Raw genomic sequence first — 24,545 nt, 5'->3', positions numbered from 1 at the left:
AAGTACCTCTCAAAGTCTTCTTTAAAGGGAAAAGCAAGTCAAATACTTAATAGGCTTTATGTTTATGAAATGTAAAGTGAACTAAAGCTGGAGGATCATGAAACAGAGACATCCACGCTCCGCTCCACGACATCCATGTTATTATGGCTTCCCGTCTCCCTCCACTTTGCTTTTTTTTTTTCCTCTGGATGAAACTCGTCGTCCATGAGGGAAAAACATCGAAACGCTGACATGTGTGTGGTTGTAAATGTGTAAAACAGCAGCTGTTTTGCATCATACACACAATTATGAGGGAGAAAGTCCTTCTCACACCAACTTGTGTGAGATATGCTGTATGAATGTTAGCCTTAACAATATTTTGTGTTGTGAATAAAAACACAAAACACTGTTTTGTGAACAAATTTCAGCTTCTGGAAAATGTAAGTAGCTACAGTGAAAACATCAGACTCGAATCATTGACTCACGTTCTACTAAAAACTGATGTTTGTCTTGAATATTCTTTAGAAAATTAGAAAGTCCAGACTTAGTTCACTGAAACACAAAAGCATGCACAATTTGTGATGTCAAAAAGTAAAGCTAGAGTGGTAAAACATTTTTTTTTACATTAAAAGCAATAATTAAGTATAATCAGTCATAAAAACAAATCACAGAGATCTTTGATTAATTTGATTGATTAGAAATGATCAACGTTAAATGTTCATGTGAAAAAGAAGGAACATCCTCTTTACATTCTAAGGGTCCTCCCCCCAAAAAACAACCAAAAAACAAAAAGCAAACAAATAAAACATCTGGTCCTGAGCAGATTCAATATTTGTTTAACAAAAATGAAGACAAATTGCAGAAGCAGCAGGTGAAAATCGAAGACGACCCCTGGATTCAGTCGCTTGTAGAAACTCTTTAGCAGCACAGACTTGAAACAGTTGTTCCCTGCGTGACTTTATCAGTCTTTCACATTGCTGTGGAGGAATTTGTAGTTTGCTTCAGTTTGCAGGTATCTGTTTATGCACAGCTCTCTTAGCATTTCAGTCAGTTATAGTCTGGACTTTGATTAAGGCCGTTGCAGAAACTTTCTTAATTTTTCAGCTATTCTGTTGGACATTTGCTGCTAAGATCATTAACTTGTTGTGTGACCCAGTTTGGGCCAAAGCTTCACTGTGAGACAGAAGGCATCACAGTTGACTCTAACGTGCTTTGTTATGCAGAGGACTTCACGGTCCACTTAATGACTGCCAGAGCTCAACTCATCACTCCCACCTCCGTGCTGACAGTGTGAGGTGTTTGATTTTCTCCAAATCTGGTGCTGTGCGTTACGGCCAAACATCTCCACTTTGGACTTGTCTGTCAACAGGACATCGTTCAGATGCAACTTTGACTAAACGTAAGCTGTGCTGCCATGTTCGGTTTCTCCCAGCAACCCTTCCAAACAAAACACACTTGTTTGGGCTTTTTGAAATTGTAATGTCATGACCTTTAAAAATTTGCACGCTAACTGAGGTCTGTAGAGTCTTTTTGCTTTTTTGCACTTGCAGAGTCTGACCTTGGGGTGAATTTCCTGGGATTTCCATTAATGGGAATACTGGGAAAGGTCTCTAATATTTTCCACTTTTGAATAACCTTCCTCACCATGTACTGGACTTCAAATTATTTAGAAATATCCTTACACCCATTAGTGATGGACAGCAACACTGCTGAAGGTCAGTTAATAAGTGTATTTGATTAGCAGCATCTGGCATTTCACTAATTTCAGAATCTGGTGGGGAGCAGATGATTTTTTTTATTGTGTCCTGCCATGAAAAGGTTTATAATGTAACAAAGATGTACTTTCTTTTCCCCTTGCTTTGGATGTTCAGACACCAAAATTCCCCATGGCAGCAGAAATCCCTGTCCTAGTTTTGATTTGGCAACACTCCAACATTTATTGATGATTGTGTCAGATTAACCTGAAAGGTTAAAGTGAATTTCAAAGTTAAATATTATTCTCTTGTTTTTGCATATAGGTAAAGAGGCTAAAGGTGACAAATACGAGCTCTGAGAACAATCACAAGTTATACAGCAACCAAGTTTAGTTTTCCAGAAAGCAGTTAAGGATTCCCAGTAAAGTGGGGGGAAAAGGGACAATACAAGCACCCTAACACATCTTCCCTACGACCATTGACAATGTTTCTGTGCCTTTGAGAAATGGTGCACACGTGTGACTCTGATTCTAAACAGCACTTTTCATGACTTGGGCATGGACAGGATGAAGGCATCTCTGCTTGGGACTCCAATGTGCTGCTCGAGGACTGACAGTGTGACCTGGAGGAGTGTGACAGGCAAAAAAGGCTTGCTTGATCTGAAGCCAAGTGGTCATCTGTTGTTGGACTTTAGTGCTAAACAACCGTTTGTTCATAAAGAAAAACATTGTATTTGAGCATAAGGGTTTGCATAAGTGCATTTTGCAGCAGGAGGTTCTAGACTGGTGGTCTGTGAGAGACCTACAGAGAGATGATGTCCCACAGCTTGTTTGGGAATGCCTCTGGAGGAGGTGGCTGGGGAGAGTGAAGTCCCACCTTCTTTGTTTAGACTTCTGCCCTAGATAAGTAACAGAAGATGGATGGATGGACTTTTTCAGGGCAAGAACATTTAAATACCTAGAATATCTTCTTGTAGCTTTGCATTACAATTTCTACTGAACTATCTGAAAGAATAGCCCACCCTACCTTATTCAAATAACAATGTGGCAACTGATGCGCAAATCATTTTAAATAAACTTTCAGCATTTCATTGAAGCATATTAAAAAAACCTCAAATGGTCTAATCTAATAGGCTAGTAAGTGTTTTCTGCAGCTCTGTGCAGCTTCTTGGACCTTTGGATTCATTCTTTTGATTTTATGACTCATTTGATTCTGTCTAATGAAACCTGAACCAGCAGCTGAAAGTCAAATGATTCTTTATCAGACAAGGGCAAGTAAACCAACTGAATCCACTGAAGCATACATCCAATTACTAAAAAAGTTAGGAAAACTGGAGTTTAATGGAATATAATATAATGAAAATAATGGTCCAAGAAAAATACAACGGTATAGCCCAGGGCTGGACTGGGACAAAAAATCGGCCCGGGCATTTTGACTAGAGACTGGCCCACCAGGTATTATAGGAAAAACCATAAAGTCTTTGAATAAAAACAAACGCTGTTGTCACAGTGATGTATGCTGTCTTGTTGGTATATATGTATCAATCTGTTAAGAGATTTTTTAGGATTTTAGGATTTTTATTATGTTATGTTTAAAAGTACATTTCATTATCTAGATGTGTTTGCTCTGTCAGTGTTCGGCTTAAATGGGGAAGTTACACTTAAATGGGGAAGTGCAGACTCAACAGGAAGCCTGCACAGTTCTATTTGATCTCTTCCTGTACGTCTCTGAGAATGCTATGAATAAAAAGGCTGACAACTATTGCACGGTGCGAGTCTCTCCCTGAGTCTCACCTGTGTACACGTTAAACCTGTCTGAGCGTTTTTATTCTGACCTGAGTTGCAATACAGGAAAACTCCTGACACAATCTAATAAACTTAAACCTACACCATCCTCCCTATTCTGGTATTCTAAACAGTACCCGAAAGTAGACTGCTTGGTGGAGTTAACCTCCTGAACTATCTACAACACATGGTGAAAACCTGAAATTAAGACAGAGAAGACTAGAGGTGAGACATGATCATTACTGATTACTGATGACAGATTTAGATATATTTTCATAAACCATTCATTTACCACATCAATAAACAGCATGGCAGGGCAAAATATTTTTTCTAACATGGCAACCTTTAAAAAGTGAAAGGAGACAGAAAGACAGATGAGAAAGAAAAACTTAATTGACTTTTTGATGGCATTTTACACACAGTACTGGTACAGTATCTAGAAAATGTGGGAAAATGCTGGCATCATAAACAGTACTTAGCTACTTCTGAAGAAATTATGATGGGACCCTAAAAAAAATTACTATGTACAGTAATGGATTTCTATACATTTTACATCAGATGAAAATGTTTGTTGTAAGATTCAGATAATTATTTGTTAAAAGCGAGACATTTTAAATGAGAATAAGAAAGAAAAGTATTTTATTTGTGCCCCCCTTTCCCTGTTAATGCCCTGCCTGGCCCCCTGGCAAAACTTTCCTAGACCCGCCCCTGCACAGTTACCAGCTGTCAGCTACTTAGAAAAGGATCCTGGTGTTATTTGTCTCTCAGAAACAGCTCATAACTTCCCTTCAACTCATTCATGTCACCTAAAAGGTAAACCTGTTTCTCCATCACCTGTTCAGCTCTGATGATTCAGTAAGGACATCTCCTGGTTTCATCTGCATGTTTCCCTCTCACCACATATCCAAACCGACATCATGACCAGCAGCTTTACAGCTGTGGCTCCAGCAAACATCAGCTGATACTAGAAATTAATATTAAAGCTTAAACGTGCTGCTGTTGTTTAGCGCGACATCCGCTGGTTTCCTCTTACTGGCGCAAAGTGGGCGATAAATAAACAAGAGAGAAAAGCCGATCAGCTGATCATTGATCAGTTTCATGATTGAAGTAGAAACAGGAGAGGGAGGGGGAGAGAATGAGAGGAGAAGAGGCAGCTGTGCAGCAAAGACACAGAATAACTCCAGCTTTGTGTTTTTTTCATTGTAGCTGAAGTCCGGGACAAACTGTGTTCCTTTTCACCTCAATACGAAACGCGCAATATTTTCTCTGTATACGAGACGATTCCGTTTTTTACGGGAAGGTTGGAAACTCTAACAACTAACCTTATAAATAAGATAAAACAAGTTCAACATCAACATAGCACCCGCCCAGCAGTATATAAACTACGTCATGCTAGCTAGTACGCAGTACGAGTTATTGTAACTGACTGTAAAAAGTCAGCATAACGAAAATAAACTCCACCTAAACTTGGTTTATATCTGACCCAGATAGACTGCAGGTCATAACTTCTTACCTGAAGTTCAGTTCACCGCCTCGGGTCTCTGCTCCTCCTGCCTTTCTGTCATCCACCTGCCAGCGTGTTGCATCTGCTGGCCTCCACCACTTGCTAATGTTATTGAATCTGTAGAAGCTCCGCAACAGCCACCACCAAACAATTGAGTTATTTTTACACATCTCCCAGCATCTGGCCAATCCACCACCTTTCAGTGTTTATACCGTTACGGAAAAAAACGAAGAAAAAAACCCCCATCGGCCCATAAAAACGAAAAATCACCATCGGCCCACCGGGCAAATGCCCGGTATGCCCGATGGCCAGTCCAGCTATGGTATAGCCTGTTTCCTTATTTGAGTGATCAGTTTAATCCGGCCACTTTCCTTCTGTGTGTGGTGCTGGATTCAGCGAACACTTTTTAATTGAATTCACCAGAGATCACTAACCCTTCCACTGTGTTTGGCCCTGTGTTAAATTTAGTAAATAGTCTCAACCAATCTTTTCTTCAGACTCATGGTCCATGAAAACAAACAGTCTCATAAAACAATACAAAAGCCACCGTTAAGAGGCACCTGGACCAGTGTCCCCACAGTGGAGACAGATATAAGACTTTATACTTGTTGAGCCCACATTCATCTCATTCTCACAAGTATTGATGGATGGATGGATGGATGGATGGAGATAATAAGGCACTAAACGACTGACTCCAGCCTGCTCTGATCCACACAGGCCACTTCAATAATAACCTCATGGCATTAGAAGCTAAATGCAGTTTCCATAAACTCGCTTTCCTACAGTTTGTCCATAAGTGTGTCATAAACAGTGGTGTTCACTCTGCTCTGAATAGCGAAGTCTTCATTGTGTACATGCAAAATTTGAATTAAATTTGTGGATGTTTGCTTGGTCATCCATCATAAATCTTTTCCTATAAATATTTTTATCGCATAGCCAGTAAAACAAATGGGAAACAAAGGAGCTACTGGCATAAGCTAACACACAGGCTTTGTTATCTGGAGGCTTAATACACCTCATTTGATATTAGTGTTATGCAGAACACACTGATAACAAGTAAATAAGATGCTTTAATGCTTTTGGCTTAATGCTACAATCTTATCTGTTGATCTGCTGATTGTCTGAATGAAGCGTTTTATTCCCAAGTGTTTGTAAAAACAATTTCCACGTAAGATAAATTTACCAAAACTTACTGTATTGGTGTTAAAATCTGGATAGCATGAAGGTTTAAGCTGACAACAGTTTGATATAAACATGAGTTTATTAAGGCACAATTGTTTGAGTCGCTGCTTAATTCTGAGGAAATATTTTCAAAAAACAAACCAAAAAAGTTATAAATATGTTGAATCGTGAGTAAATGATTATTACCTGTGGAAGTTTATGTTCTCAGAATCTGCTGCCATTTATGGATAATGGAAATGAAATAGAGAAAATGCATTTTAAAAGCATTTTTAATACCTGGAGACTCATTTGTATAGAAATGATCTGGCTGAGGCAGAAACATTCAACACTTATATTAAAATCCCTGTTCAGTATGGAAGTTTTTTTATGCCACTAAAAACATTTTTTCTTATTAAAAAAACGTATATTTGGGCTAACATCAAAATTTTGACTTAATAATTTGAGATTTTGAGTTATGTATTTTGACATTTTTACTTAGAGGGATACAAAGCTAAATGTTCAAGGATGCACTGAATCTACACTTAATGTCTTCCATCGCTCAACAATTTCAACTTGGCTTTGCCTGGATTTGTTTTTACACCGGCAAAAACTGGCAAAGGTGACTGATGATAATTGTTTCTCTATTTCCAAATTAAATATTCACCTCTTCCTGGAAAGTCAGGTCTGTGTGGAATGTTAATAAAACTCCTTTTACCCCATGGCTGGCCACCAGATTCTCCATAAATAGTCGGTGTCTGGAAACATTAACCAGTTTGTTCTGCCTTTTTTTCTTAAATGTGCACAATTAAAACTTGATACTGGTGGATTTCCTGCTTTCAGTAGTTTCATTGTCTCTGGAAACCATTTTGGTTATCAATGATTCTTTAGTCTGAAAGAATCTGTCCAAAATTTGGGAGGGATGAAAGCTAAATGTTTAAGGATGCACTGAATCTACACTTAATGTCTACCTTACCTGCTTCAAACCAGCTGTCATCTAATGGACAGGAGACCGTTTTATCTGCTGGGACCAGGTGGTTGGCAGCACATCTTTTGGATACTGTGGGTTTGCAGGGTGGCCCACCTAGGATTCGGTCTGTGCTGCCACATCCTACAGATGCTCCTTTGGGATCTGGCAAAGATGGGTCAAGACTCGACCCTCAAGCTATTCCTGAGCAGGCTGACCTGCTGGGGTACATTGCTGATGTAGGACAGTGACAGTTTTATTAACTTTAGCCATTGTCTCACTTTAATATTGCAAGTATTTGGTGTATTTAACTGTCAAGTGGGTTCCAAACCAAGAAAAGACCTTAGTGAACGGTTTTCTGAAACAAAGCAGATGATAAGATAAGAGTTTTGATTTAGAATGTGAGACTTTAGGATCCTAAAAAAGGAAAGAAAACTTTAACAGTGGCTTAAACCAAGACATCACAAACGACTATTATTTTTATAATAGGGTAAGCTATAGTTAATAATTTCATAGTGTGAGGAAGACTCAGGTAAAAAAGAGCCTTCAACAAAAAGAATGAAAACCCTTTTTTCAGCCATGCCATGAGAAACTTACTTTCCATTTATTGCAGCTGGTGATGATAATGCTGATATTACAGCCAAGTAGGAAGGTTGACTGAGCCAATCTTGCAATATTTCTTCCAACAGATGGCGCTCTCTAGCTGCTGAACTAAGTCAGCAGTTTCAGCAGGTTTCCTCTTTAGAAGCTGTAGTAATGCTGGACATTACCCGCATCTAATGGAAGCCATGGGGCGGGGGCTCAAGGATAAAGTGATTTAATTATCCTCAATTACCAGCTCTTGCACCTAATCCATAATAAAGTAATGATAGAAAAATGTTATAAAACATTGTGATTGTGTTTATAATTGTTTTTATACTTGAGTAATAACTAAAAAAAATCTATACACATAAAACAGGCACAGACACATGCACATACAGTGACATTACATAGTATATAGTGTATATACTATGGCCACAAGTTTGCATGATTTTGCTGATCCAGAATCGTTCCCATATGATTTATTCCTAGTGCTATAATAATAAAGTAATATGAACAAATAAATAAAGTAAAAAATATAAAAGAATGTATTTATGAGGATTCAATTTGTTTGACTATCCACTCTGTGCAGGCAGAAAGCTTATTAAATGTTTAAACTGTAGAGATACAATCAGTGCTGTTGCACACACAGCACCCTCATGTGTTTCAATTCGTCAGCTGCCACAAGACAACTTACCAATGTGTACATAATAAGCTAATACTCCTGTGTGCTTTAGACTACAGTGTACGCTGTACACCCTACTTACTGGTTTCTGTTGCATCAGTCTGCATCTCCCATTTAATTTCTCCTACAGCTCTGCATCGCCCAGATGGCAAAAAATGGATGTGGTCTTTGCAAGTTCGTTCCCGGCTCATAACCAGTTTGCTATGCCATCAAGGACGAGCACTGGCGTATGGTCATCATGTGACTGATGCAAGCCGGATCCTTTATTTAGCAAAACTGTGATTAATAGTTAAACGTTATTGTTGAGGGGCACAGGCAGGACTCCACACACACAGACATTAAAAAAAAAAATCTCAAGAAAAGGGCACTTGGGGCATCCATCAGGAAAGGCGCAGGTGCTCAAGCCCCCTCTGCTAACCCCCTCTGCACGTGCCTGATGAAAGCATCCACTGATTGTTATGTGAGCCAAAAGTATATCCAATAGTAATAAGTTAAACGTGATTCCAGAAAGTACAGGTGAACAGATTTGAAATGTTTACTAATTTCTGAGTATCTAATTGAATTATTTAAATCCAACATCGCTCTTTTTGTGCGTGATTTTAGTTCGGACAGACTTTACTGCGAATATCCGCGTGCGTTCAAACATCGTGCCCGCGCGGTTAAACCGTGCAATGGTTCAGCTGGAACAAAAAAAAAGCTAGGAGAAAAACGGGACGGTGCAGCGGAGGGGCAGTTTGACCTCCCACCGGAGGAGTGGCGTTGAAGGAAGGATGGTCCGGGAGATAGAGGCTGCACGCTGAGCGCAGCTGCGGTCACAATGCCACATTCAAACTTACTCTAAGAAGTGGAAGTAGTACCTCTTATCTGCATGCCAGCGAAGGAAGGACGATAAGAACCAAAGACACAAAGCCAAAGATCAATACCACAGAGGTAAGTCCGCAACTCCAGTTTCACTTTGGACAGTTGAACGTGTTCCTGCCTCGTGTACATGCGTAAAAAGACGCCTTGGTAAGAAATCACCTTTTTTCTTTTCATTTTTCTGCAGGTGTCTTCAAGAGCCTGTAGACTTTATCTTGCGTTTCGTCACTTTGAATGCTCAACTTGGTAAATTACAAATACTCAAGAATGGGTTGCGCGTAAAATGCGCAGCTGTTGCTTTGGTCAGGCCGTTTACTCGTTCAAGTTGATTTGATGGTGTTTTCTGGGAGTCAAAGGATCTGCACACAAGTACAAAGTTAATGAAGTCCGCTTGCTTGATCTTTCAGTGTGAATGGCAGCATCATATGCTGCATTTTTCCTGCGTTGTGATTTTAAGTGTAACCTTTGATAAACTTTTACAGCATCACCACCAGCAGCAGATGGAGCACATTGCTGTGATTCCTGTGTGTAAGACCTGCCTGTGAAAGACTCCGGAGCAGGGAAATCACCTCTCTCTGTGTTACTCTGTCAGGTCAAACATCAGCAGCCGCTCGCTCCTCTGATCCGCTCTACTCAGCACATTCAGTAAGGAGATGTATCGCACGCGACCTGCAGAGATGAGTGGCAACAAGAAGTAAGTGATTCCATCAGACGCTTTTTCATAGCAGAGCTAAAATATCTGTGTACAAAGAGCTGCTCGTGCTTATGATGAATTATGATGTTTTGATTTAAAAAGTAAAAGCATAAAAAATAATGCGTTCAGTTTATTCTTTGAGCTTCTGCGTTTCAGACTCATTTAAAAAAGGAAATCCTTGAATTTGAGCGTAGCTCCTGTAATAAATTCCACATGTCCAGGCAGGAAAGTTGGCCATTAACAAACCCCCAGCCATGTAAGGTCAGTTTAGGTTTGAACATGTTAAAGAGTAAGCCTTGACACTTGAACGGTCATGTAATTGTTTTACATGGATTCTATCACTTTACATATAATTGATTGGAAGGTGAAGATACTTTAAAAACACCACCATCACATCTAATATTGGATATTCTGATATATTATTGCATTTTTAAAAACACTTGGAATCTTTTAAAAAAAAAAAAAAAAAATCTTAGAAGTCCACATCTTGCTGCAGCTTTATGATTGCATTTTTCAAGGCTGTAGTTAGAAACCCGATAAAAAACACGAGGAAGTGCCCCTGTAGTCCCCACTAACTCATGTAATCACCGTCCAACCCTACACAGGCAATTAAAAGCAAAGCTTATTACACTTAATCAATCTGATCAAAAACGAATGAGGAAAAAGTGTCTGAATGATGATTGGAAGCATAATCGTAAACACCTGTGTTTATTTAGACCCAACAGTCTGATCTTCAGCTGTGATAGCTGCCAAGAAACTATTGAACGAAAGCTGCAGATATCCTTTCACTGTGCACAGAACCCCTCCTTTTGAGTTTCAGAGTAATATGAGCTTCTCCTCTGCCCTAGTTGTTGCTAGTTGTTGCAGGGAGATTTGCCTTTACAGAATTCAAGATACTCGAGACGTGACCTGGATGCATTTTTTTCATATCTCACGTGATGACCGCAGCAGATGCTGTATGCCACAACACAATGTGGATGCCTTCAGGTTGTTTGATGTTTCCATGGTTTGGAGACACAGACAGAGAGTGCACGCTACATGCAGGTTGCAGTGAGGACAGAGAGGCTGATAAGTTATCTGTGAAGGGACAGATTGCACTAATGTAAGTGCAAAGTAACAGCCCTCTAGGTTCTGATTGCTTGTACAGCTTTTCATAGGGGTTGTTTCAAGGTTTAGTTACTGATCTTTAATACATGCAGAGTGTCAATTATTGATTAATGAAACTTACATACGTGTTAGTATGATTTGCATTTTTAGCTGCATTCATTCTGTTCTAACTGGAGAGATACAATAGCATGATTTTAACAGAGCTTCCATTAAAAGCAAAGGTAATGGAAAGCTTTCTATGTTACAAGCAGGTTCAAGGTCAAGTCCTGAACTTTCTTTGTGTGAAAGCAGCGATCTTCTGTTGAAGTTTTGCCCAATAAAAGTTATGTAAGGGTGCACGTAATGTATTGTCTTCTGCATTCTTTTGGTAAGAATCATTTTTTTTTTTTTACATTTTGGTCTCACAAGACACCACACATTCTTTTTACACATGATTTCTTACTATAATTTTGAACCTACCACTTTTGTTTTAAATGAATGAACTATGAAGGCTTTAAAAGTGATTTAATCCCTCTGAACGAGTTCAGCTGTGTTTGTGTTTTTTAATTTATACTTAAAAAGAGTTACAGCCAACTGAGTCTTCAGTGGAAGCTAGCCTCGTCCACAGTGAGCTGACTTACACGTGCACGAGTATTCAGAGACGAGACTTTGCTGTCTTTAGTCCTACAGCCCGACCTTTGTTTTTTAGCACAAATGAAATACTGAAAGATAAAGTAAATGTTGGGATGATAGCTGAAGGAGATGAATGTCTGAATATAACAGAAAAAATATAGCCTGATCTCAGAAATCTATGAGTTATGTTTTACTAGCGGAGATATACCCAACAATTGTAACTTTTTAAATACAATAATACCCGTGTTTCTAAATAGCAAAGCATATGAAGGAAGATATAAAGAATGTACTTTCATGAACTCATGAGATCATATTATATGAGACTGATCTTTAAGCCAACTTAGAAAGGTGAAATAAGTTCAGACCCATCCTATCAGTCGGCATTTGGATTTGTTATTTTTCATTATGCAGTTTAAATCTAGTAACAGAGACTGGCAGATTATGCTTAACCCAATACTAAGAGTTGAGGCTCAAAGGTTTTGGTTTCATGTCATATTTTAGACTTGTTTATGTTGTAGAGTTAGAATAGAAGCAGATAAAAAAAAAAAAAAAATCAAGGAAGAGTTTTTGGATTATAACACGAGGTCGTTTCTCATTGTTGCCCTCTTCTCTTACCTTAAATTTAGTGCAGGCATGTGTGCGCAGTCAGCCGAGGCCGAGTGGAGTTTGGCCTGTTATGTCCTTGGTTGTTCCATAGGTGGCAATGAAGGAAGTGGGAACGACAGCATTAGCAGGAAAACCAGTGAAGTGCAGAGATAACAAAACCACAGTTTTAGATGTGACTGAAACTTAGTGTTATTTTAAAGCTCTTAAGAAGTTGACTCAGCCACATCAAAACTGAAGCTTGTTTTTTAATCAGTAAATCACAAACCAGGCTGCATGGGCATGGCAAAATGCACCAGTTAAGAAGCAGTTTACTTTAAATTAAAGAAACATAAGAAGTTAAATTATCCTGTGCGTGTAGTTCGTACAGTCAGTGGTCTGAGTGAGTGGCAGAAACCAAAGGAGCAACCAAAATCTAAAGCAGTGTCTCAGGGAAGAGAGCATCACAGGACCTGAACTCTGATGGCTGCTGTAAGGCACAGGTGCACCGGGCCCAGGTGGGCTGGTGTGGCTGATTGAGAACAAGCCACACCTTCTTTGCAATTCCTGCAGAAAGGAGCTAACGCACAGAGAGATGGAAAGGATAGCAGGCTGACGAGGGTCATGACTCAGGCTTTACCTGAATATTAGGTAATATCATTAAGTCCTGGATGAGAGAGACTCTAACGCTGATAATTTGGTGGATTGTTGCAAACACACCCTTCCTGCTCTGTCTTTATAGCTTTGCCCAACACGACTTAGAAAGAGTAAACATGCTATTTTACATGCATGATAATTACACAGCTTAATGCATTAATGAGTCCCTTCACATTCAGGACAGCAGATAAAAAAACTGTTCTGTAGCTGACCTTTAACCTCTGAGCCCTCTCATCCCCAAACTGTCAAACCCTCTGTGACCTAAAATCATTAAAATAGTGAAGAAGTGTTTATATCTCCTCACTACATGCAATAACCAAATATAAATACCTTAATTTATTGGCGCTGTTGGGGTTTCAATATCCATGATCAGTTTCTCTGCTGATTATTTTTTACGATTAACTGTTTTGTCAAACGTCAAAACACAGAAAAAAGTGCTTTCATTGATCCAGTAGATCAATACGAGATGTGCAGAGGACCTTTTTGATCTACAACATCGTATGACATTTTAAACTTTCGATCTGAGATTACGCCCCACTATGTTAACTTTGTGGCTTAAAAAAATGAATTTTATTAATGTTTTCTCATCTTTTAGTGTGTTTGTGTTCTTTTTGTTAGAAACTGAGTAAAATAGCTTTCTAATAAAACACCTCACAATCTTCTCATATGTCACTCTGACCTTTTGACAGTGGAACATATTAATGTTACTTTGATGTGAACAAAAAAGGCAGCAAATCCTGTTTGAGATTTCAGAGATTTTTGTTTTTGCTTTATAATTAATTAATTAGTGGGAGAAATGGATGGATGAGCAAACCACTAATTGTTGTTAAATTAATTCAATAATTAATTGCTTTGTATTTAACAGTTAAGAGGCTTTTAACTTCAGCAGACAGGTTAATAAAAATGGGACTGTTTTGGAAAACGTCAAATATTCTGTGACTGCATTAAGGTAAAATCTTTAAGAGATTTCATATGGTGTAAATGTGTGTTTATGCATTATTGGTACATAAGTGAGGAGTAATAAACGAGCCTCGCATAGTTTATAATAAAAAGATCACATGTTCAGGATGCACAGAGAAAAAGAAATCAGTAAAAGCAACTTGGCGTTAACTGAGAAAATATTTCAAAGAGCTAAACAGCCACGCATGGGCCAACAGGTGGTACACCTCAGTAAGAGCAGATGTGTTATTTTAACTTTAAGCTTTTAAGGGCTTAAAAAGATTCTGAATCTTTGTGAGCTGATGATGAAGAAGGCGTGTCGAAGAAAAGACATCAGATCAGTTTTATAATCTGTTTCCATTCTGTTTATCATATAAACTAAATGCAGGGAACAAAGACTTGGATAATGTCAATGAAAAATCCCAGCAGAGGATTAGAAACCAGCTTGTCCTACGTGACTGTTCAGTGTTTAGTTTTATTTGTGTAGCACCAAATCAGCAATCACAACAGGGTGCTGCATATAGACTGTACAATATTAGAGAGAACACGCCAACAGTTGGATGGTCCCCTCTGAGCAGCACAGACAGCGGCAAAGAAAAACTCTATTTTAACAGGAAGTGGCCTCCAAAGGAAGCAGACTCAGGGTGGGGCAGCCAGAAATGTAATATTACAGTGGAGTAGTGAAGAAAGCAAACAATATCAAAGTTTTTACCAGTATGAATAACATACTTCATACATGTGTGGAAAAAACACAGATTTGAAGTTAAAGATGCCAAAGTTTTTATTTCTGTCATCACTCGCTTTGCATACCTGGGTGTACGTATGTAAAGGCCACCATGAAATCTAGAAGGCAAAAACCCGTCCAGGCAACTCAGGCAGTAGATGAGACATTTGAATCCTTTTTTAATGTCAGTGTTTGTTAGGAAACAGTTCGGCCCGTTGGAGGTTCGTGAACGTTACGTTTGTGCGGTTCTTGGAGAGTGGCGGAGGCGCCGGCATGCCAGCCTCTTACGGGCTTGTGTGAGTGTGTTGTCACTTAAGTAAAGCTGGTGTAATCCTGTAAGGGAGGATGAGTAGACAGACATGTGATGGCCCACTTGTTTCTTGGGTGGAGGGTGATGGAGGGCTGGCAGGCATTACCAAACAGATGGAGAGGCTTTGTAATGTGCGTGGGGGCGTGTAACTGATTAGATACAACATTTACTGACGCTCCATTTGATGGTTTTTCACCTTGATCGACACCTTGATTCTGTGTCTAATCAAAGTAAAGCGAAGCCAAAATCACATCCGGATTTTACTGGGTTTAAGTCTCGGTCAGTCGGACGGTTTTTTGCGCATGTCCAGCGCGGTCACTCTGGACATCATACTCAATTAGAGAACTTCCTGTCCTCACCCTCACCCCCCTCTTCTAGATTAAATCCGTTACACCACACTTACCGACTGCACACTTTGTCCTCCGGAAGGACGACGCACGTTCTCAAACTTAGGATAGTTTGCTTGCTGAAAATTACATCTCAAGGCGCTGTAACTCTGGAGTCTTTGATGGGTGGAGATGAGCGCCACCAGCAGCACCAGACTGAACCCCAGTCCGAACTTACTGCAAGTGAACGAGCCGAAGCGCTATGGCTCCACGCTGTCGCTGGAGGAAAAGTGTGAACAGTCTTTCTTCCTTTTTTACTACTACAGGATGGAGGATGAGGCGGTGCTGGACCGTGGGGCATCCTTACTCAAGCACCTTTGTGATGAAGAGGAAGTAGAAGGTAAGTTTACCTGTTTACCTGTTGCTCTTTAGTTCTTCTGGGTAGCTGCCTACAAAAAGACTTTTTTTAATAGACCAAAAGAAAAAAATTAAAGATCTTTCCCAGTTTTTAAAACTTCCTCAGGCTTTGAAGTCTCTTTAAAAAAAAAAAAAAAAAAATTGCCTAAAAACAATAGTTAACCAAGAAAACAGAATTATACATATATTTTCTTTTTAAAACTTAATTTGCTTAAAAGTTATTTTAAGAAGTGTTTTTTAGCCAAACCACAGGGGGGTTGTTTAGCCTTTTCAAAACTGCCAGTTTCTACTTCCTGCATGTACGACCTGATGCTCACCTGTTCAGCGAGCTGGCAGGAGAAAGATGTGGACCACAGAGCATGTGACGCTGTGTTTACCTCACTAATCCTGACCTACAGGACAGCGGACAGGAACAGGAAAACCTTTCAGCATTGCCGTCTTTAACATGCGCCAGTTAACAGCTTTAAAACTTCAGAATGAGCTGCGTTCTGCTCTCCGCGCTCATTGTAGGATTACAGGCAGCCAAGGTCTTTTGTTTTTTAAATTTTAGATTGTGTTTGTAGCAGACGAACCGTAAAAATATTTATCCATTAAAGCTGATTTTAAATTTGAAATGGAGTAAATTTTAAATACTTTAAATCCAGGACTCTCAAACCATGACATGCGATCCACCACAGACTCTTGCTAATGTTTTGAGTTGCCCAGGGGTGCTAATGAGACATTGGGGTATATTTAAGTAATTTGAGTTCATGCCATGCTGTGAGCTAGCTGCACAAAGTAAGACCAATCTTTCCAACACTGACAAATACACCCGGAGTCAAAGAATGTAAGAGCCACCTAACTCATGGTTAAAAAACTACAAACCTGTTCAATAATAAAAGCTGTCAGCATAATAATAATAATCACTTGAGTTTTATGTATATTATCAATGCATGCAGCAGATTTTTCACATGAAGCTGGAATTGGGAGCAATGTTATTAAAGTGAAGTGAAATTAGGAGTGAAAAAAAATAGTGAAAGAAAAATGAAAACCAGCTTCAGCAGTGATGAAATGAATGTGAGGGACGGCCTGTCATGGCATCGAAATACATCGAGTCATCGTCCGAACATTTATGGACCTGACTGCGTGAAAAGTCATTTTTGAGATCCAAAAGGTCAGTTTCTAAATATCCCACTTATTGTACTCTTTAACCACAGAAGCTCCGCCCACCTGGTATTCAAACCCTCTGTTTGTGGCATCCAATGAGAAGAAACCTGGCACGGCAGGGTGAGGAGCTCAAACAGCTGAGACCCAGAATAAACAACAGAATAAAATTAAAGCTGAAAATGTGAATAATAGTTCTACTTAAAGATGCGTATTTGTTACTGTGAAACAGTCAGAGCTGGAGTTTGCACGTCAGTCTCGGATCTGTCTGTGCGTCCTTGTCTGATGGCTAAGTTTTGTCCCCCCCCCCCTTCAGGGGAGCAAAAGTAGACGACATACAGCCGGACACGTCTCACACTGTACGCTGTGATTCTGTAACGCAGCTTTGGTCCAGTTATCACGTTCTCTTTATTGGACAGCAGTTAGTCTGATTTGTCACTCCTGCTGCTGAGTCAGCAAAAAGAAATCTGTATTCTTTGTGATAAAGAAGCCCAACAATCAACAACATGTTTAAAGACTGGAGTATTAGTATGCTGTCAGTGCTGTGTGGTGTGCTGCCACTGCCCCCCCACTGGTCTGGCTATGTCCCAGCAGTGCTGTTACTGGGGAAACTGGCTGTAGTCTTGCCTGTCCTCAGAAATCTGGTGAGCTAAACAAACCTTCTGGAAACCACAAGATTTCATTCACTTTGTGCTCATGGGCAACCCCAAAAGAAGTTCTTCTTCCACCCCCCCCAAAAAAGAACAGGAAGTTGTTTCACAAAGCCGCTCTGGCTCCCTGCAAATCTTCCCTTCCATCTCCTTGACTTGACTATTTTTTTTATTCCTTCGCCTTCATCGCTGTCCTCTCATTCAGCCGCCTCCTTTCTTGTTCTTGTTCGGCCTGTGCAAGCGTCTCGTTTTTATTGCTCGTCTCTCAGCTGTAATGGCTCTGTGTTCTTTAATAGCCGTCTGTCTCTTTTAGCTACTCTTCAGCCATCTGTGTGTCAGCTTTTCTGTCATGTTGAGTCACAGCAACAGGAAAATCTCCACATTAGCCTCCAAATCCACCATTGATCCAATTGTTTAATTACGTAATTGTCATTTATTGACACTTTGAAGTTGCTCATCAAACACAGGTGTTTGCAGTTAGCTGATTACCCCTTTATCCCTGTGTGTGTGTAGCATGTTTTAATTTCCTGTTAGTTCTATTCTGCCTTGTACCTATTGCACCTGATTTATCCAGGTAGGTTGTGTTTCCACTACATTTTAATTTGACACTCAAGATGGAAGCTCACCTAAATTTAAAGCTTCCTGCTACATCAGGGTCCAAACTATCTTCTCCTATACCACCTGTGTTATGTTTAACTGAGGTGCCTTGCTCTGCTATACAGCTACCAGCATGCCAGCAGTCATCATCCCTGCACCTCTGGGCAGTTATTTCATTTAAACAATTTTCAATGGTCACCGGCCCAAAATACATGCACTGATTAAAAAGTGACTTAAACGTTTGGTGACTTTGACTCCATCGCAGGGTTTCCCCCACTGCAGGTCTTATCCTGCTGCGTTAGGTTGGAGACGGAAACCCGAGCAGCTCAGCGAGTTCCTGTTCAGATGCTGGCATCTCCTTTCCTTTCTTTTGTACATCTTCCATAACAGAAACATGCATAAAAACATAAATAAATAACCGATAAATAATTAAAAATGGATTTGAGCTATTGTTAGCTCTGTCTCAAATTTGCACCCTGTCTAGTGTGTACCCCACCTCTCACCCTGTGGTACTTGTGGGAGGCTCCAGCCCCTGATACTGATAAGGATAAGAAGAGAACTGATGGATGGATCTGAGCCGTAAGGAGGCAGGGGAATGGCTGGTTTTGTGCACAAAGGATGCAAAAGATGGAAAAAAATCTCCAGAAGAATGAAAAGAAGTAACAGCTGTTTTTGCCCGTCTGAAACTGGGGAACAGATCAGTGATGATCTGCTGTTACAGTAAATTAAACGTGTTAGTGTAACCAAGGCTGCTGGAAGATTTCCCATGATGCACTGAACATTTCTTCTCCACTCCCTCTTTTCACTCCTGATGCATTTATGTGCCACTACTGCAGGCATGCCATTAACCTTTGTCTTCACTCTCCTGTAGTTTGTGTTGGTCCCTGTCTCTCTGTGTCCTCTTGTCTCAGTTCTCTTTCCTCCATGCAGTCATACTGGATGGCTCTCCCTCCTTTAACATGGTTCTCTTAAAAGTCTACTAATTTTAAGGATGGTCTTCCTCCCCACTGTTGCCGAGTGCTGTTCAAACAATATAAACAAGATACAAAGAGGATTCAACAAAACCTCCAGTTTAATAATTACTTTAGATTAGCAGTAATTAATCTAACAACTAATTAAATACATAAAACAAGAATCCAAGGAAGTAAAAACTATATTTAAAGTAATTGACACCAGTCATCCCTCCTCCTTATAGCAGCCTTGCCATTTGCCAATCTGGACTTCCTGTATTTAATAGTTCTGCTTTTAAAGACCCGCCTTTGATGATTTCAGGGCCTCAACAACTAATGGACCCCAAGCACAACGCACAAAACCTCAAACTTGTTGTGTATTGTTGGCGTGTGGGCTTACTGCCTTTATAATTGGGTGGCTGCAAGTGCAGCTAATCACAGTGGTGGTGATTCAGTGTCACACTGATGTTTGTGATGCTTTAATGTTGCAGAAAATTCTGTGAAGTAGTTTAGTAAAACCTGGCACTAAACTCTGACCAGGATCAGTTTAAGGCAAAACATTAGCGTGTCACGAGAGTTTACGCTTAGCTGAAGGCTTGTTTCTTAGAGTGCATGAATTCTGTTTGGATTTTTCCCCTCCTTAGCACAGGATCCCTGAATTGTAGATTGCTCCTGTGTTTGCATGTTATCATGTAAACATGGGAGTTGTGCCATCTTTGCTGAACCAAAAGCACAGAGGGCAGGAGGTCGGCGCGGGTGATGGTGGCTCGGTCTCCAGTTTTGTCTTCCTCTGTCTCCGTTTTCATTTATCTGTCATGCTTTTTATTCACCACCTCCCACCTGTTTATCCTCATTCCACTCTTTGTCATTCAGGTCATCAGTCTATACCCTGAACCGCTACACTACACTGACTTCAGATATGCGGTCTGATTAAGCCTGCACATGAAGTTTTTGAGATATACAGCACTGATGTTTTTAAATATTAATATATCAACACACTGTCTGGAATTTTAACCAGCCATCCATTCTCTTCCAGTTATCCTTGTCAGGGTCACGGGGGTGCTGAGGCCTATCCCAGCTGCCTTAGGGCGAGAGCCAGGTTCACCCTTGACAGGTTGCCAGTGTGCTGCAGGGCTAACACATAGAGACAGACAACCATTCACACTCACATTCACACTTATAGGTAATTTAGTTACCAATTAACCTGTCCCCACTAACTGCATGTTTTTGGACTGTGGGAGGAAGCCAGAGTTTAGTTCTGAGAACAAAACAGAAGACCAGAGATGTGTTAAAGCATATTTCTGTCATTTTAGATGAAAATAAAAAAATTAGTTTTAAACAAACCACATTCAGCCAACCCGACGGGCCGAGGAACCTAAAAGTGATGGATGTAAAAGTTGGGGGGCAGCTGTAGATCTGCTCCTGGCTCAGTGTAATATTTGCTCTTCACTCTGTTTGGAAATCTGAAAAATGTAAAAAATGATCACAGACAGAGGAGCACAACGCCCGACCACCTAAAATATTCCCCTTGGTTTACAGAAGCCTTCACAGTTGTTGACCTTCTCTGTCCCTGCATTAGCTCGGTATGGTGAACTGTTGCTGTCACTGAATTTAGATGAATCCCTAAAAATAAAACACAAGGCGTTGTGGTACGAGTGAATAATGAACACTGTTGTGCTTCTAAGAGGTCATTGTTTGTTGAGCTGAGGGGTTCAGCCACTTCCTGGTTGGGTCATGTGCAGTGCTTGGCTCAGCTTTGCCCGACCTGCTCCAAAGACATTTGACACCGATCGCACAGAGCTTTTTGTTCCTGGAGCCTGTTTGATGTTTGCTCTGTGATGTTGCTTTTTTGAGGTTTTTCTTACTTAAGTCTGGTGAAAATAGTAGATTATATAAAACAGATTATATTAGCTTCAGTTAACGTTTGCAGGTATGAGAGAAAATGATGAGAGTTATTATTCTAATTTTTACTCATTTATAGTAAAAAAAAATATACAAAGAATAAACATCTGAAGTGAAGATGTTTCAGATGTTTTAAAAAAACAGGCTTTTTTTGTAAAGTTTTGGTAAACTGGAGTTCATGATTATTTGCTAAGTATTAGTGGCATTAAACACCAACTAATCTGTGGAAACTACAAGAAATGAAACATGCAGAAGGAACTCCATTATTATTTTATTAGCATATCACTAAAGTAGCAGACTTCAGGGCACTTGCAATGTTTGATGCTATAAAAGAAAGTATGTCAGGATCAGATTCAAAATTAATAAACTAATTTTATGACCATATAACTGATAATGTAACACTCAGGTATGTGTGGCTTCAATTCTCACATACCTGGAATTCCATGTCCGCATTAGTAATAAGTTAAAGTTCAGTAACTTGTGTAAAAGTTTCTCGCCTTACATGCTGCACACCGTGTGAACCCTGCTGGCATGAACTTCACATCCACGCAAATAACATGTTATTAGCAAACAGTATGGTCTGCTTGTCAGCCTGTACACAAGGGATGTAGCCATGCAGTCACTGCAGAGTCTGACTTTTGTATCCAAGTATTTGTTTTGATGGCATACTGCTGCCACTATTACGCTGCTCTGCTGCCATCGCTCTGCTCTGCTCTGGTCCATGTGAGAAAGCTCGAACTGAAGTGAGAAGTGGTCAAGATCAGATCGAGTCCCGCACAGGTTAATGTCTCCAGCAGCTAAGCTCAACGAATATTAACAGTCGAGATATGCTATAACCCAACTGTAACCGTAAATAAGTGGATGTGGATACATGGATGGATGGATGACAAAATAAACAAAGTGAGCTTTGCTGCTACCGTGCACGGTCAACTCCAGTCCTTCTTCTTCATCGTTTTTATTGTAGTGATTAAAAACCAGGTTTGGGAAAATGCTAGAATGCTAAAAATGCTATGGTGTGTTCAGAAAACACAGAAAAGATATATAAGAAGTTCATCAGAGATGAAGAATTATGGTTAATAAGTTTTCGATCAGCGATGTTTGATATAGTTTAAAATTGTATTATCTGAAGGTCAGAGGCACATCTGCTCCACTGTTAGGCCATGTGTCCTGAACTTCAGCACTTTTGGGTGCCAATATTTGCTTTATTTATCTCAACATTGCATAAAAATTGCATGAACTTCAAAATCCGACCTTTAAATCTTTTCATTCTGAAGGGTTACGGCTTTTCTTGCACACACATCTCTATAAAGATATTTGAAAGAAAAATGGGAATTGTTTGTATTCTAAGATCTACTCTGCACTTCTGAGAAATATGCCCCTGACATATCATAATATAAATGAAAAAGATGACTATAAATGTCGATGCATAAATGATGAAACCTGACAAAGTAACAAAAACTAAAACTGAGCATTGTCGAACAGTAACAGCTGACATGAAGCGAACAAATCCACTCAGGAAATGAACTGAAACTAAACTGAATTACAAAAATAAAAACTTAAAATATAATAACTGGTTTTTACTGATTAATAAAAATGGTGGGATGTAGAGCTTTAACTTTTATCAGTTCCTGAAATGAGGTGTTTGAAAAGCACTGCTTTAACATCTGTGTATTTAGTGCATTTTAATGCTTTAGAACAATGTAACTGTTTTCCTCATTTAAATGATTATAACGTGTTGAACTGAGGGCTTTATTCACAGGGTGACTATGAGCTCCAGCACAAGCCTTCATAGATATTCTGGCCTTGTTGTCATTTCTGCAAAGCTCGGACGTTTGTCTTTGCCGTATCATGGCGCTCTGAATTTGTCAGGATGTTGCGTGTCAGAGTTCATCTTCCTTTCTGCTTTATTTACAGGTCACCACACCATTTACATCGGCGTGCATGTGCCCAAGAGCTATCGACGTCGGAGGCGTCACCGCCGGAAAACCGGCCACAAGGACAGAAAGGAGAAGTTGACGGAGAATGTCTTTGACAAGTCGGACACAGAAAACAACGAGGAGGCCAGCAACAGCATCCTCAAACCTCTCAGTAAGTTCTGATGGACTCGGTGTCAGGCCTGATTAGAGTTCACGTCTGTCTTTGCTGAAGGCTGCTCTCTTTTCCAGAGAAAAACGCCTCTGTGACTCTGCGTGACCTGAGCAAAGTTGCTGAGTCCACTTAGTGGCCAGAAATAGCTTTGGATGTCCTGCTAAGTGACAAGTCTGCCTCGACAGAAGACAGTGAATTTTCTTAGGAAGTTGTGGCTGTGAAGATGCGATTGCAGTAGTGCTGAATCGCCCTGTGGCTTTGTCATAATTTTAGACATGAATGTGTCTGTTTTGGGTATACGGTAGCATGTATGCTGTATGAGCTGGTGTTTGTTTTTTGGTTGCCTCGACCTTCTTAGGAGTGTAAAGTGCAAAATGCCCTCAGGCTGCTGTGATCAGTGGATGCTCAGACAAGCAGCTCTGGCCAGTTCTGAGGAAAGCGATGGGAGAGGCGGGTTATACTGGGTGACATAAAATGTTGAACATTAAAGTGTAAGCAAAACTCTTAATGATGTCAGCATTTTTCTCAGTCACTGCTGTGTTCAAGTTAAAGTTTCAGGTCAAGTAAGACTAAAGTCCTTCTAGCACCAGAAAATTTTAGTGACGTATTAAGTCACAAAGAGAAAAACTCATGACTTCTAAAACTTAGCCAAGTGAAACAAACTGAAAGGAAGCTCAGTGTTTTGGTTGAACTGTATGAACATTTTGGTGAAGATGGGACTCTTCTGGCAGTTTTTGGAGAACCAGAGGATCATAACGCTGATCAGTCCTCGTGAAAACAGCTTAAAATGCTCTCGCGTTCTGCCAAGTCTTATAATGAGGCAGACCGCTGTCATTTCCAGAGAATGATGCAATTTTACACATGCCTGCATGCGCGTGATGTGACAAGAGGACTAAAGCGTGCCAAAACTGGATTTCACAGTGTGCACACATCACTCCATGACAGGGATTTTCATAAATCCAATCACAGAATAGATTACAGCCAGCCCATCTGGTTGGTGCTGGTCACTGTCGCCGTGCATTTTTAGCAAAAATTGTGAGTTTTTTGGGGATTCTGGGATATTTTTTAAATCACAGTTAGGATTATTTACCAGCATGGGGTTAAAGTCAACTGTAATTGGCTTTTATAGTGTATGAATTCATTTTTTTGGGTGTGTTTGTTTAGTAAAAGCTTTGTGGTGGTGGTGGTCAGAGGGCCCGGTGGCGCCAGTGTCCGGCAGCCTCGCCTCTGTCAGTGCGCCCCAGGGCAGCTGTGGCTGCAACGTAGCTTGCCATCACCAGTGTGTGAATGTGTGCGTGAATGGGTGAATGACTGAATGTAGTGTAAAGCGCTTTGGGGTCCTTAGGGACTGAGTAAAGCGCTATACAAATGCAGGCCATTTACCATTTACCATTTGTGTTTTTATTTGTTTAGTGCAATTAGAGAATCTGTTATGTTTTAAAGTCTGTGATTATTCATCATCAGTGATAGCTCACTTCTCAGCAATACAGGTTTCCTATAACAGAGCCTTTAGTACTAATTTGTGACACTATGAAGGATCTTTTTTGTAAATGTAATGTTAGTGTGGGTGGTTCCCCCTTGGCGATTCTTTAACTGTGCGTTCAGTCACTCAGTTTGCTTTAGTTTGTGTTGGTGTAAC

The 24,545-nt window shown here is 40.1% G+C and overlaps 1 protein-coding gene and 1 long non-coding RNA gene across 6 annotated transcripts in view; both read left to right on the top strand.

The window, feature by feature from the left end:
* The first annotated feature begins 1,172 nt into the window (after positions 1-1,172).
* Positions 1,173-3,173, top strand: LOC120443158. Its single transcript, XR_005615198.1, has 3 exons — positions 1,173-1,378; positions 1,530-1,694; positions 1,998-3,173. It is a non-coding gene; the product is annotated as an uncharacterized LOC120443158 (long non-coding RNA).
* Positions 3,174-8,942: 5,769 nt separating this feature from the next.
* slc4a4a (solute carrier family 4 member 4a) overlaps positions 8,943-24,545 on the top strand; it is a 64,751-nt gene continuing 49,148 nt past the window's right edge. For 2 of the 5 annotated variants that reach the window (XM_039621007.1, XM_039621008.1), the window contains exons 1-4: positions 8,945-9,280; positions 9,801-9,902; positions 15,486-15,559; positions 22,733-22,906. In XM_039621007.1, coding sequence (XP_039476941.1) covers positions 9,862-9,902; positions 15,486-15,559; positions 22,733-22,906 — 289 coding nt within the window. In that variant the 5' untranslated portion in view covers positions 8,945-9,280; positions 9,801-9,861. Of the gene's footprint in view, positions 9,359-9,800; positions 9,903-15,485; positions 15,560-22,732; positions 22,907-24,545 lie in introns of all 5 variants that reach the window. The other 3 variants (XM_039621005.1, XM_039621006.1, XM_031756573.2) reach the window with 3 other exon arrangements.

Source organism: Oreochromis aureus, linkage group 12 (assembly GCF_013358895.1).
Source record: "Oreochromis aureus strain Israel breed Guangdong linkage group 12, ZZ_aureus, whole genome shotgun sequence".
Lineage (NCBI taxonomy): Eukaryota > Metazoa > Chordata > Actinopteri > Cichliformes > Cichlidae > Oreochromis > Oreochromis aureus.
Note: the sequence above shows the minus strand (reverse complement) of the source record. Positions and strands in the feature narration are given on the sequence as shown.